Below are 15,012 nucleotides of genomic sequence, written 5' to 3'. Positions count from 1 at the left end.
ATGTACATGGCAGCAAATGGTGAAGGAGGTTTACATGCAAAGAGGTTGTGTGTGTGTCCTAAAAATTGCAATGCACAAAGCAAGGCTGAAGGCCTTTCTGCCTTACTGTGCCTATGGAGTTGCTTTCTGCCCATGATCAAGGAATCTGGGGTGACTGCTACTTGCTTGCCTGTGGCATTTGGGTCATTCAATTCACTTGAAATGAAGAGGCAGCAAAACCAATCTGCAAGGGAGACTGATTTTTAAAAACTTCAAAAGAGCTGGTTCCATATCTGCATTATTGACTCTTGTAGATTTATGCGAAACACCAGGTCTAATACACTTCATAGTTCTAATATGAATTTCTTAACCTTGTCTTTTAGTGTACTGCTTAACAGCAAAGCTGCCTAAGCAAACACAAAGTCAACAGGAACTGTAGTAAATGGTCACTAGTGAAAAAGCAGCCACATGATAATGTTGGGCGTCTGACAGAGAGCCAATGGAGGGGTGGAGCCATTGTGCTCAGAAGGCCGAGTACTAGAAAATAGGCTGAACAACTTTGGGTGACGCAACCACTGCTTGTGTAAAGGTTTTCCACACCAGGTCTTGAAATTCCTTCGTGGTTTTGTCCACCCCACTGCTTTCTCCCTCAGGGCCTCTTTAACAATATCCAGGTAATGTAGTTTTGTGAGATCTATCCTTGGGCATTCCTGTTTGTATCACAGAATGGTGGTGTTGAAAGGTATCCAACCACCCAACAGCAATAATGGGAGTGCTCTTCGCTGGTGTGTCATCATCATCTGCAACCATGCCATGACACAGGCAGAATTATGTTATCTAGAGAACTTTGCCTAGCAAAAATAAGGGGAATTCATGGGAAGACAGACAGCAAGAGTCATGATGGTTGCTTCTCAAAAGGAAAAGGAACTTTGGGATAGATCACATAAAAGTAACCGAGGAGCAATTTGAAGCAAAAAAGCCCTTCCCCACCTGCAACTTTTCTCCTGCAACTTTCTCCCATCTGTTTCCCCCTCTATGTGGGATTCCAGACACAGGTTTGTGGAGATAAACATGAATCCATTAGTTATTTGAGCCATTAGGTATTTGATTTTTCTGTGTAAACCGCTTTGTGAACTTTTTGTTGAAAAGCGGTATATAAATACTGATGAGGATGATGATGCCAGATGTAAGGGAGGGCACCAGGATGCAGGTCTCTTGTTATCTGGTGTGCTCCCTGGGGCATTTGGTGGGCCGCTGTGAGGTACAGGAAGCTGGACTAGATGGGCCTATGGCCTGGTCCAGTGGGACTGTTCTTGATGATGATTTCTGGAACCGTATGGAAGGGCCTGAGAGGGAGTTGCAGTGGAAAAGCAGTTGGAGGGGAAAGGGTTAAGTCATCTATTCCCCCCAGTTCTGCACAGCAAATAACCTTTTCCCCCCCAAACAGAAACAGCCATCACAGTTTTGTTTTCCTGTTGAAAACAAGGGGCCCATTTCATCAACTTTTTCATAGTAGAGGGAGCAACAAGAGATGCCCTTCCACGATAGTCATATTCTCTGCCTGAAAGGCACCAGAGTGATGGCAGGAAACACTATCCTCACTTTGATTTGCTCCATGACGACACATCATAACCAATTAGATTTGGCCACAAATGACTTCAGAGCCAAATCAGACTGAGGGCAGTGCTTCTGTTTTCATTCTGGCATCTTCCGTGTAAAAAAATAGAGGGACAAATGACTTTTCTACAGCAGTGGGGAGTGGAATTGCTGCTGGAACCAGGAGCAGAAACAGGTGCACAACACAGGAAAGAAGGCAGGGGAACTGTCATGATCCCCCCCCCCAATGCACACACTCTCAAACTTAAAAAAAAAAAGCTCACTTGAAGATTTTTAGCTCAGTCCTAGTTTTATTTCATGTTTGTATGTCATGTGTAGTTCTGCCTCAGATGCACATGTGAAGACACCTCAGTATTTGCCCAGGCTGACTGGTCAGAGAGGTCCTTTTTCAAGTGTTGTTCCACTTCTATTTAGCAAGGGGAGAGCAAGTGTCTTTCTTTCTCCACCCCAGCATGGTGTCTTTTCCAGTGGCTGTCACCTGTGTCTTTCCTGCTCTTCTTTTGAGACTGTGAGCCTTTTGGAGAAACCAGGTATTCGTTTATATTGCTATGTAAACTAATTTGTGAGCTACGTTTTTGTTGAAAAGCAATATATAAAAAATATCCTGCTTAATAATCCCAACCTGTACCAGGATTAGCCAGGCAGTGATACTATAATGGCTTCCTTGCAGCCAGAGATGGCCCAGGACATCCTGATGCCTGTGGGTGCAATCCTAACCAACTTTCCAGCACTGAGGTAAGGACAAAGCAGCTCTGAGGTAAGGGAACAAACATTGCCTGACCTTGAGGAGGCTTCCATGACTGCCACCCAACTGTAGGATGCAGCACAAGGGAAAGGATTTGGGCCTGAGTCAGACAGCTGATATGGGACCTCTCCCTTCAGTGTAATAATGTAATAACAAACCAAATAACCAACAAGTTGCTGCACTAGAACAGTACCCCAAATCTGCTGCCTGTGGTGGGCTGCTTCAGGTGGAGTAAAAGTATAGATGGCCATTCCTGTACCCTATTCCTCTCCCATTCTGTCTCAAAGCAGTGGCTGAAAATGGGCATCAGAAAAGAGATGTCCTAATCTTGCTACTGTTCTCCCTATGGGTCAACCACCAGTGTGGAGACAGGCAGCCCAATCTTATCCAACTTTCCAGCATCGGTGCAACCGCAATGCAGCCCCGGGGTAAGGGAACAAATGTTCCCAAACTTTAAGGAGGCCTCTGTGACTGCACCCCCAAAACAGGAAGCAGTGCATACTCCATAGTATGTGCATACTCCATAGCAGTGCATACTGCACAGCAGCACCGGCACTGGAAAATTGGATAGGATTGGGCTGTCAGCTGATCATATGGTGGCATATGATGTACAGACTAGCAGCTTGTCACTTCTGCTCTCGAATGGATCTGCTCTTGAATGATTGTGAGGATTGACCTTCGTTCATGACGAAAGGGGTGAGGGGAAAGGAATGGAGGAAGGGAAAGGAAATAGCAGGAATAGCACAGAGCTGTGGGAAGGATTGGGGGTGAGGATGATGTGTACAGAACCAGGTATGTCTATTCAAGAAAGCCATATCTTTACCAAACAGGGTTATTTTAACAGTAACCTGAGTTCTGTAGCTTGCAAGAGTGCCTGAGAGCCCTAGTCATAGAGATTCCAAGAAACCCTCAATACAGTAGAAATGTTGCAAACCAGTCTTCCTAGGATTGGATGAATTTACTACCACCCTCTGTGGAGGTCACTGCACAAGAAGCCAGCCAGCAATACTTCTGACTGAGCACCACTACTTTTGGTTCTGAGACTCTTTCTTTGAGGTAGCAATTCCCAGACATGCCTAGAATAGCTGAGTGGCCCTTACAGTAAATCCGATGCCCACGGTAGCAGAAAAAGAGCCTGGTATGAACTTGCCCTGGTCAAACTGAACCAGTAGCGATGTCTTCCCCACTCCACTGTCTCCAACCAGGATGGTCTGCAGAAATGAAACAGAAAAACAGATTAGAATCTCTTGGTGATCACAAGGAAACAGTAAAGAGATGGTGCTTTGTTCCTCTTCGATTGTTGATTGCTGACTTCCACCTGCAGTATAACATGGCAATACATTATGACTGGAAGAGGTCTCCGGTGGGTCATTTCATCCAATCTCCTACTACAACATAGCAAGATTTGCAAGACCTTAGCATCTCTGAGATAAGTTTATCCAGACCTTATTTAAAACGTCTCTGGAAAATGTCTCATGTCAGCTTCTCTGGACTCTCGGTTTGATGGCTGCAGTTCCTGTTTAAAAGATTTCCTTGGTATCCAAATGATTGTTGCTGCTATTCAGGTACAGGAACTGCCAGAGTGTAGCTGAAAATTCATATGCATCTTTTAATGTTGGAGGAAAGTTACCACCACCACCACCACCACCAACGTATTTCTGTCCCACCTTTTTCCCCCAGAGGGGACCCAAGGTGGTTTAGCTATGAGTTCAAAGCACATGAATGGCTGAGGAAGGTCGCATTGTTTTTGCCAGGTGCTGATCTCATACTCAAATCAGACAGCTCCTGTCCTTTTCATAATCCACTGAATGTATGAATAGGGGAGCAGAGTTGTGCTTGCTAGCCCTGCTCCTAACTTTCATGTATTCAGACACACTGTAGGCTCTCCCCATGCCTTTAGGTGCCTTGCTGTCATGCTCCAATCATGCATACTGAGCCTACGAGCAAATGGCTGTATAAGCATAGACTCTTTACAGAGTCAGACCTCCAGCTGAGCACATGCACATTGAGGAGCGGGACTAGGAGGCACAGTCCCACTCGCCCCTCTACACGTTTAGTGAATATGGATGTGTCATGGGAACAGGGCTCCTTTTCATCTTACTTGAGTTGAACTTACATACGTTCAGGAGTGAGGCATGGCTCTGTGATACAGCAGTCTCTGATCTCCTGGCACCTGAAGTGGCATGCCAGACGGCACCCCTGATCTGGTGATGCCCCACTCACTGGATAGGAAAAGGAAGTGGAAATGTGGAGAGTACTGGGCTAGAGCTTTGTATAGTCTAACCCACCAGTCTCCTCTTCTCCTCCATACTTCCTCTTCTGCTCCATCCCTTTTCCAATCCAGGGAGTGGGAGACAAGTGGACAGACAGAGGTGGATGGCCCCACCAACTGCTGGTTGAGGTGACCTCATGGGTGGACCAGCTGAGCCTGGCACCTCCAGTTGCCTAGGAGACCGAGAAGCAGGGCTGGGGAGGGGGAAAGCCCATTGCCTAGGTTCTTGGAGAGCCAGGGCCCATTAAAGTAGACTATACTGGACAAGATGGAGTCAAGATAAGGCAGCTGCTTTGTATTCTTTGAAAATACAGATTGGGAAATGTAATTTCAAAAGTACAGCATGAGTAATCTGTGGCGGGACAAGAACCCTCCCTTGAGCCTGCAATACACCGCTATTCCTTTCCCTCTCTTGGTTATTGTAAACTGTTCTACCTGGTGCTTCTGTATGTGTATTTTTGAAGTCAAACTGTTTCTAATGTTGTTTGTTGTCAGCTACCTTGGGTGTCCCACTGATGAGATAGAAAGGTGAGATAAAAATACTTTGTCAATCAAATAGTGAGCGAACAAATTAGACAGCAAGGAAATTAGAAAACAGCTTCTGAGCTGGAGCAGTCTGTCTGAGCAGTGAGTACTTGGTGCTTCAGCTACAATATTCTTCCAGCCATTGAAGGGCAACAAAGATGACCAGGTGTCTGGAAAACATGCCCTATAAGGAAAGTTTGAGGGAACTCAGTATGTGTAGTCTGGAGAAGAGAAGACTGAGGGGTGTGTGTGATCACACTCTTCAAATACCTGAAGGGCTGACACATGGAAGAGTGCAAAGATTTGCTCTCTGCTGCCCTAGAGAGTAGAACTAGGCAGAGGTGTCACTAGGGTTTGTGTCACCTGGTGTGACAGGTATAACCCAGTGTGAGAGCTCATTGCGTCACCCCCTTGATGGAACTCCTCCCGTACCAGACCATACAGAATAAATTCCATTATGATACACACAACCTAAATGCAGTGGCATCACTAGGGTTGGTGTAACCCCCCATTAACTTTATTTATTTATTTTAATATATAGCCGCACAGGTTACCCAATAAATCAGTAACCAACAAAAAAAACCAGTGGCCAACTTGATGGCACTCACACAACTGAATAAGAGTTCTACTATTAGCTCTGTTACATGAAAATGAGAGCGTATTCATACTAACACCTTATTAGTCCCCTGCTGTGTCATCATAACACCTCATTGGCCCTCAGAGCAATCAGTCTCATTGATCAGTTTTGAGTTAAGAAAATTCACTTTTTCTTACATAAGGCAATCGTGTTTTCCTTGTCTAGTAGTTTGTCCATAACTTTTGACAGCATACAGATATTTGACCATGTTGTGTTCTATTACACTCTGCATGAAATTCTGCATCAAATGATATGTAACATGATGGATGGGTACTTATTCCATCCATCCACTTATTCCATCCATAAGTACCATTCTGAATGGTAATTATTCAAAAAGTACCAAGATGTCACAATTTTGGCTATTAGCGGTGTCACCCTCCTGAGTGCGTCACCCGGTGCGGTCTGCACACACCCCCAGCGATGCCACTGGAACTAGATCTAATGGGCTTAAGCTGTGGGAAGGGGGAACTTAACTGGATATCAGGAAGAAATTCTTAATGGTAAGAGCAATTCAGCAATTACTGAGGGAAGTGCCGGGTTTTCCAGTGTTGAGGCTTTGTCTGTCTGAAACCTTTATTGGCATATCAACACAACACAATTAAGACATACTTTACAATTGTCGCAACAACTTGCATACCGACCCAACAACTTAAAAACAAGATACCAGAATTATTTAAATTCTGACAACGTTATTTTAAGAATCTCAGATAAATAACCAGCAACAGCTGCGGTTAAAGAGTCACAAACATCACTCATGAACCTAGAGAGGGTAATATCAGAAGGGGTTAGGTCAGGAGAAATCCAAGAATTTAAATAATGATTACGAATGTCAAGATGAACTGGACAAAAAAAGAGTATATGAAACAAAAAATCAGGTGACTCATGACAAAAGAGACAGAGCCTTTTCTCCCGTGGAATGTTAAAAAAACGGCCAGAATGAACTGCCGAGGGGAAGATGTTAAAACGAGTTAACATAAAGGCTCGCCTATGTAATGGGTTGATTAATGTATAAAAATAATTTGATACATGATTAAAGGATGGGGCCAAGCCAAAAGAAAGAGGGGAACAAATAGGGTTAAGATTAATACTTAAATAATTAAATTCAAATACTAAAAGCTTGTCTTTGATCAATGAGTATGCTCTTGTAAGACTCAAATCTGCCAAGGATTCTAAAGAGAGATCAAGAGAAACAAGTTTATTTTCTATCAACCGAAACCAAGGAGAAGAATAAGAATCGCTTAACAAATCATATAAAAAAAGAACCTGAATGAGAATTTAAAAACAATTTAAGCCAATATTTAAAGGTGAGTAACCAGGCTGTAGTTGATGGTAAATGAATACCTAATTCTAGGATAATTGTGGATACCCGAATTAAATTTGGTATCCCTAGAATTCTGCAAAAAAAAGATGTTGCAATCTGGTCAATATCCTTGTTAATTGCTTTAATCCAAATTGGAACACCATAAAACAAATGGGAGAGAATTTTGGACTGAAAGATCTGGATAGCAGCTGGAACATATTGATTACCTTCATTGTAAAAAAATTTTTAATATTGCTTTAAGTTGAGGGGAAAGAGACGAAATGATAGCTTTCTTATGAAGAGACCAAGAAAGTTTGTAATGAAAAATAAGACCTAAATATTTATACGACTGGACTTGTTTATATATGTTTGGACCTATCGTCCATGTTATAGGGGACCAAGAACGGGAAAACACCATAATTTGAGTTTTGTTCAAATTAATTATTAGGTCATTTAGTTTGCAGTACTCCTGAAATGTAGCCAAGATGCAGCGAAGTCCCGATTTAGTTAAGGATAATAGTACTGCATCATCTGCATATAAAAGAGTAAAGACAGGGACCCCATTTAAAACCGGAGTAGAATGAATAGAAGAAGAAAGAAAAGAAGGTAAATCGGATAAAAATAAATTAAATAATAAAGGAGCAAGAATACAACCCTGGCGAACACCATTGTGAATAGGGAATCTGTCGGAGAGAGTATTAGAATTTGGAATTCGAACCTGACAAAAATTCTGGGAATGTAATTGGCGTAACAAAAATAATAAGCGCAGATCTATTCCCCATTTGAGTAGTTTGGACCATAAAAGGTCTCGGTTCACGGAATCAAAAGCACCTTGGAGATCAACAAAGGCAACAAAAAGGTTAGCTTTATTATAAATTAAATACTTCTCAGCTAAATGAGTCAATGTAAAAATATGGTCAAGGGTAGAAGCTCCTGCCCGAAAACCAATCTGTTCCTTTCCAGGGAGGTTTTTAGAGGTTGCCCAGGAAGAGAGTTTTGTTAAAATGTACTTTGAATACAATTTCCCAATATTAGATAATAAACTTATTGGGCGAAAATTTGAAGGTAATGAAGGATCACCTTTTTTATAAACTGGAATAAGGATGGATGATAACCAGGCATCGGGAAAACGACCAGTGGAATTAACCAAAGTAAAAAAAGATGCAAGTGGTTCAGCCCACCATTTGGGATTATTAGTCAAAGTCTCATTCAAAATGTTATCGGGCCCAGGAGCTTTACCAGGTTTTAAAGAAAGAATTAACTCATGTATTTCATCGGGGGAGACTGGAGGCCATTCCAAAAGATCCTGAGGAACATTATTAGAGGAATAAATTGGAGTCAGAGATGAAAATTTTTTTGAAAAAAAATCAACCCAGTGTTGAGGCTTGAGAGGCCACTTTTGAAGAGGATTTTCCTTCAAGCAGGAGGTTGGACTAAACAGTCTTGAAGGACCCTTCCAACTCTAGGATTCTGTTTTTATCTTTAATGTACCCAAAGAAGGGGCCGCCCCAATCTGGTGTGTTGTCCTTCACAGCTGTTACTATAGTGTCAAAGCATGCCCCTATGTAGATGAAGATGCAATTAATGTCTTGTCTAGTTTGGCCAATGAGAGATAATGGACAATTTTAGTACTACACACATTCATCTTTTTTCTTTCTGGGAAAAGCTATGAGAGGCAACAGCTCAGTGTGAGAAAAGCCTTCTCACTCATACCTTTCCCCTCCACTTCACTGCTTTTCTCCAGTGTGACTTCTTTCCCTTCTCATCTTCCTTGCGCTGTTTTATGGCCAATGCAATGATCTCTACTTACTGATGTCAGGAATTCCTCGGCCCCCATATTATTCCACAAAGTGTGCTAGATTGTGGGCTGAGACTGCAGGGTTACAGCTACCATAACACTTCCACTCTTCTTCTACGCTATGAGGAAGAAAGCCTGCTACAGTGACTTGAAGTGGATTGAGAAAGCAGAAGTAGCTTTCATGACATGCAAATATTCTGGTGAAAAGAAAAAGCTGTCAGTTTCAAAAAAGAAAGCCAGAGTCTCTGAAGCAGGTACAGAAAGAGGATAAGTGGTGGCTGTAGCAATGGTCAACATGCTGCAGTCACACTTAACAGGAGGAATTCTCCTTGTCCTCCTAAAAGGTAAGAAGCTTCTGTTCTTTTTTTTTAATATTTATTTTATCAAACTGGAACGTGGCCAGAATGAGAGACTTGGGGATTGGGGTGCTTGAGGAGGAGAGAATTTACCTGTGGTTTAGAGAACTAAAACCCACAGCCAGGGTTTATGTTTCTTATTATAGTCCAAACTGAGCATGTTTACACATGCTTTTTTCTCAGTGAGAAAAAAGTCTCACTGAGTTCAATGGGACTTATGCCTAAGCAAGTGTGCATAACATTAGTTTCAAAACTTTAATAAAACTAAGTCCTTATCCCCATATTTCAGATGGGGGCTGAAGCTGAGAGGGAGTGGTTTGCCTTAGGCCACTTACAGCACAAATAAATACTCAGAAGTAAGTTCTATTGACTTCAGTGGGACTTCCTCCTTTGTAAGCGTGCATAGGATTGCAGCTCTAGTGAGTTTATGGCAGTGGCAAAATTGAATGGTCGAGTTTCTGATTCCTTTATCAGCTTCTTGTCCTGCCCTCACTACACCAGATCTCACAAACATCATTTTTAACTTTGTGTTTTAAAATATTTACACTCATCATGACCACATTTTATGAAAAAAAGCAATAAGGAATTAGTACAGATTCAGCAATCAAATGCATTTTAAACATGTTCCATCAACAGTCATAACTTAATTGTTTTTTTGCAGAACTTGGAACATTCTGCCAGTGTTAGGGAAGTGTGGAAGATCCGTTAGAAAGGAAGAGGTACCTAAGGCTGTATATTCAGGCAACAGCTTCTCCACATTGATGGGAAAGGCTCTTCCCTCATCACAAAATTCCCAGTATTGGCAATTGTTAACTGTACTGGGTTAGAGGATGGAGAGCTTTGTGCAAGAGAAAATGCATTTTTTTCTGTTTCCTAATTTTTTGTCACTTCCCCATGTGAAGAAACTTGAACTAGATTGTAAGAAATTTGTGGTTTGGTTAATTCAACTAGCAAAGAAAGCATCTGTTTCAAAAAGTTTTTAGAGAAGAATGTCCTAGAGAAGGCATGTTAAAAATTAAAAATAAAAACATTTTAAAAAGGAGTCCTGTCAACCGTTTTGGTATGTCCTTTGAACAACAAAACAACAACAAAATTAGTATGTAGTGTTTTACCAGTAACACAAGCTGTTGCAGCTTTTACCTTGAGAAAGCAGTCAGTTGAAAGGAAGTGATATCATGGAAGAGTTATTGTAATGGTAGATATGGCTGTTTAGTAGCAGCTGAAGGACTGGATTTCTGCTTGCCAAGATTTTGTAAGGACAACTTCACATTCCTTGCTGTTGCATCTTTGTAATGTTGTCTGACTAGTGATTTTTGTTTTTGAAATATCTAATGCCACACTCTGGGCCAAGAGCAAAGCAAAACTCGCTGAGTATGCTGGTGCAGGCTGTTATATTCCCTCCAACTACATCAGTCCCCCAAGACTCTTAAGTTCTGCTTTAGAATGCAATTAGTGCCAGTCAACACATTACAAGCAGCATAGTTCAAACAAACCAGTGGGGTGGCTAGAACCACTCTCAAATCCTTGTGATACTGGGAGGCTGTGTTGATCAGCTGGAGCCTTAGTGCTGGTACTTCCCACCTTTCTCCCAGATCAGCTCCTTGACCAGGGCCAAAATTATTATTATTAACAGTATTTATATACCGCTTTTCAACTAAAAGTTCACAAAGCGGTTTACAGAGAAAAATCAAATAACTGGCACTGTCAAATAACAGATTGCACTGGCAACAGCCAACAAGGCAAAGCAAGACCATTCTCAAAAACCACCTTCTCAATTACATGGATGGTCCTAAATTTCATGGGAACTCAACCATCTCAGAGAGGTGTACTTTTTTTTTTTTTTAAATAGTTGTGTGAAAGAGGAGTTTTGGCAACTGCTCTTTGTCCTACAAGACTGAGGACATACCAACACTTACAACATCCTTTCTTCTACACAATTGGCCAGCTGAGTAGGAGACTAGGGAGTTGCTACACACAGTAAGAGTACTCATTAGAGCGTAATTTGTCTCTTTCAAGCAGATGACTTACAGTTGAAGCCTATGCAAGTTTACTCAGAAGTAAGTTCCATCAGGGTTACTGGGGCTTATATCTCAAGTAAGTGTGCACAGAACTGCAACCTTCATATGGTACCTAAACCCACTGACATGAATTACAGCAGACCATAACACAGTTTTGGTATACACAACTGCAGGTACTCTATGGAGCCACCAACCCAGCTACTGAGACCTGTGAGCTTGTCTGCTGATAATGCTGTTTCTCCAACCTATCTGATGAGATTGTGGCTGACTGAGCACATGGAGCCTGTTCCCTTTTCAGCTGGGGAAGTTCTGCCTCCTGGTGGCATCGAATCTGGTGGCTGGGGAAGCAATTTGCAACACTGCCCAGCCAAGGATACCAAACAAACCCACTTCTGGCTGTCATCCCATGGGCACAAGGGACCCCTGCCCATGAGTCTGGGGCCTGATATCAGCTGACAAACAGTTCTGTGAGTCTGGAAGTCCTGTGCACACTTTCCTGGGAGGAAGCCCCATAGACTATACTGGAACTTACATTTGAGTAGGCATGCCTAGGATTGGGCTCTGAGGCTTCAATCTTGCGCACACTTAACTGGGAGGAAGCCTCACTGATTATAATGGGACTTACTTCTGAGTATACCTGCAGAGGATTGGGCTCTCTTTGGCTGCAATCCTGTCCACACTTAACTGGGAGCAAGCCCCATAGTCACTATAATGGAACTTACTTCTGGGTAGACATGCATAGGCTTGGGTGTTTCTCAGACAGCAGTCTGTTAGCCCCCCCCCCCCCAACTGCAATTAGCCAGCTGGAACTGTTAGGGGACACACACACAAACATAGTAGAACCAACTAAAAAGTCAAAGCATGAGCAAACATTCCTTTTCAGTTCACTCTCACATTGGATGTTAAGCATCCTCCAAAAATGGGGTGGATGGGGAAAAAATTAAGGCTGTTTCATGTTGAAACTGCATGGGGGGGGGTAGATATGCCAAGGATTGGGTTTTCTTAGACTGCAATGCTATCCTCATTTACCTGCAAAAGGGGGGGAGGAGGAGAAAGGAGGGCAGCTCTTGAAGTGCTCCTCTGTTCCTTTTACATGATGAGAGAATTCCAGCCTTTCCTACCTTGAACCAGGGGCCCAATCCTATCCAATTTTCCAGCACTGGTGCAACTGTATTAATGAGGCATGCACTGCATCCTACAGCAGAGAAGCAGTCACTGAGGCCTCCTCAAGGTCTGGGAACATGTGTTCCTTTACCTTGGGGCTGCATTATAGCATCATTGGTGCTGTAAAGTTGGATAGGATTGGACCTTTAATTAGATTAGCTGGTCCTTGGTGCAAAAGAACTGCTGCTGAATTCTTATCTGCCTAGAACAGGTGTCTCCAAACATTTTGGCCAGAAGGCCGTATGAAATATCTGGCGCAGTACTGAGGGCTGGAAAAAATTTAAATATAAAATTTAAATAAATAAATTAGAGATGGAACTTAGATGAATGAATGAATGAATAAATGAATGAGTGGGCTCATTCACTCAGACTCTCTGGCCCTCAGAAAATCCTCCAGATGCAATCAGAGCACAGCTCTGGTCATGTTCAGTCGAGTGGGCCAGAGGCTTTCAGGGGACAAGAGGCTGGCCATGGGCCAGATAGAGGCTGGTTGCGGGTCACATCTGGCCCCCGGATTGGGGTTTGGAGACCCCTGGTCTAGAATGTCCCTGTTAAAGGCATAGGAGACCTGTGGCTTTCCACATTACCTTTCCACAGTGGGGAGGAGGAGGAGGAGGATGATACGATTGGGATCTATCAGACAGCTAAACAGACACTACCGACCATGTTTCCTTATTGCCAAAGCCACACTTTTGATCAAAAGTCAGGGATGTTGTAATCTGTTCATTTTCTATGATAAGAGAGGGACACTAATGGCCTGAGCCACTGTCTTAATTTGGGGTCATTCTGCTTTTCAGGGTGTGCATCTTCTGTGACAAGCTCTTCAGAATGGAATGGGTATCTTGGCAGGTCACTGTCTGTGGTTTGTCAATACAATGGATTTTTGAACTATAACAAATATTGGTGCAGAGGAGCCAGTTGGAGTTCATGTGAAACAGTTGTTAAGACCACAGGATCAGAGGCAGAAGTGAAGGGGGGCAGAACTTCTATCAAGGACAATCAAACTCTCTCTGAATTCACTGTGCGCCTGGACAACCTCACACAGCAAGATGCTGGGATTTACTGGTGTGCCATAGAAAAAACAGGGTCTGATCCTGGATTCCGTGTAAACGTTACTGTTCTCCCAGGTGAGTCCTGTTTTCAAAATCTGCAGGAAACTTAAAGCCAAATACATCAGGAAGAGAAGAAGGCATAACTGACACAGGGCCCAATCTTATGAGGCACCACCACTGCCAGAACTAGTATACTGGTAGTGATACAGAGCTTATGGCATGGCCATGTTTGTCAGCACCACTGCTGCAGACAGTGGGGAGGACCCTGTGTATAGTGGCAGTGGTGAAGAGCAGCCCTAAGGAGAGAGGCTAGTTCTGGGCACAGGGGTTGGCCAGTGCTGCCCCGGGATAGTTGGGCTAGGAGACACTCTGAGGGATGGCGCTTGGTCCCAAAGGGAGCAGCAATACAGGTGCTTTCCTGGCCGCAGTGGAAGAAAGTGCTTCAGACAAGTCCAGGAGGATGAAGTTCCAGCACCTTTTTCCTCCTCACCACCACTGCCTGTCATCACTGGCCTGCCCCGGCTTTATAAAGGAGGTGCCTACCGTATCAGTGCCCACCTCTTCCTCCTGGACAGAGTAGATAAGAAGCAACTCAGGACCCCGCCCCCTTCTCCCTGGTGGCTAGTGGCTACCTGCTCACTCCCAGCCTCCTACCCTATGCCACCCATACCTTCCCTGGCCTCTGCAACTGGAGCTTGGGAGGAGTAGTGGGACCACCTGCTCCTGAGTAGTAGCAGAACAAAGAGGAAGACCCATAACATCTACCCCACATAAAAAAGTACCCAAAATTTAAAGAGATCTGGGCTCAGAAGGCTGATCTAAATAACCATGTCTTTAGGCCCTGCTGGGAAGCCTCTAAGGAGAGAGCAGTTCTTAAGTTAAGAGGAGGGAGTTCTATAGCGCTGGTGTCACTACTGAAAGGGCCCTATTCCTTGCTGCTGCCTCTCCCACCTGCCTAGGCAGGGACACTTATAAGACAGCCTTCTCTGATGACCTGAGGGGACAAGCCAGAAGTTGGTGGTCTCTCAGATACTGTGGCCCCAAGCTGTATAGGGCTTTAAAGATCAAAGAACCGTAAGAACAATCCTGCAAGATCAGAGTATTTATATACAGGCATGCACCGCTTAACAACAACTTGCTTAACAATGGACCGCAGAGATGACAGTTGGCAAAGCACAGTACATGTTGAGTCTCATTATTTGCACAGGTTCTCACGTGGATGGCAAAAATCCATGGCAAAAAAGACCTCACGTGGATGGCAAAAATCGCACTAAAGCAAATCAATTTAAAAAACAAAGTTCCTTTGCTTGGTGATTTAAAAACAGCCTTGCTCACCTTTGTGATGTTAAGACTGAGGGCACAATCCTATCCAATTTTCCAGTGCCGCTGCAGCTGTACCAGTGGGGCAAGCACTGCATCCTGTGGTGGGGAGGCAGTCACAGAGGCCTCCTCAAAGTATGAGAACATTTATTCTCTGACCTTGGGGCTGCATTGCAGCTGCACCAGTGCTGGAAAGTTGGATAGGATTGGGCCCACAGTCATTAGGCAG

At 43.5% G+C, this 15,012-nt stretch overlaps 1 protein-coding gene across 1 annotated transcript in view; it reads right to left on the bottom strand.

The window, feature by feature from the left end:
* Positions 1-15,012, bottom strand: part of RAB37 (RAB37, member RAS oncogene family) — an 87,489-nt gene that overhangs the window by 32,040 nt on the left and 40,437 nt on the right. The window contains exon 2 of the mRNA XM_066615796.1: positions 3,442-3,552. Coding sequence (XP_066471893.1) covers positions 3,442-3,552 — 111 coding nt within the window. The remainder of the gene's footprint in view (positions 1-3,441; positions 3,553-15,012) is intronic.

This window comes from Tiliqua scincoides, chromosome 2, assembly GCF_035046505.1.
Source record: "Tiliqua scincoides isolate rTilSci1 chromosome 2, rTilSci1.hap2, whole genome shotgun sequence".
Classification (NCBI taxonomy): Eukaryota; Metazoa; Chordata; class Lepidosauria; order Squamata; family Scincidae; genus Tiliqua; species Tiliqua scincoides.
This window is presented reverse-complemented; position numbering and strand designations above follow the sequence as displayed.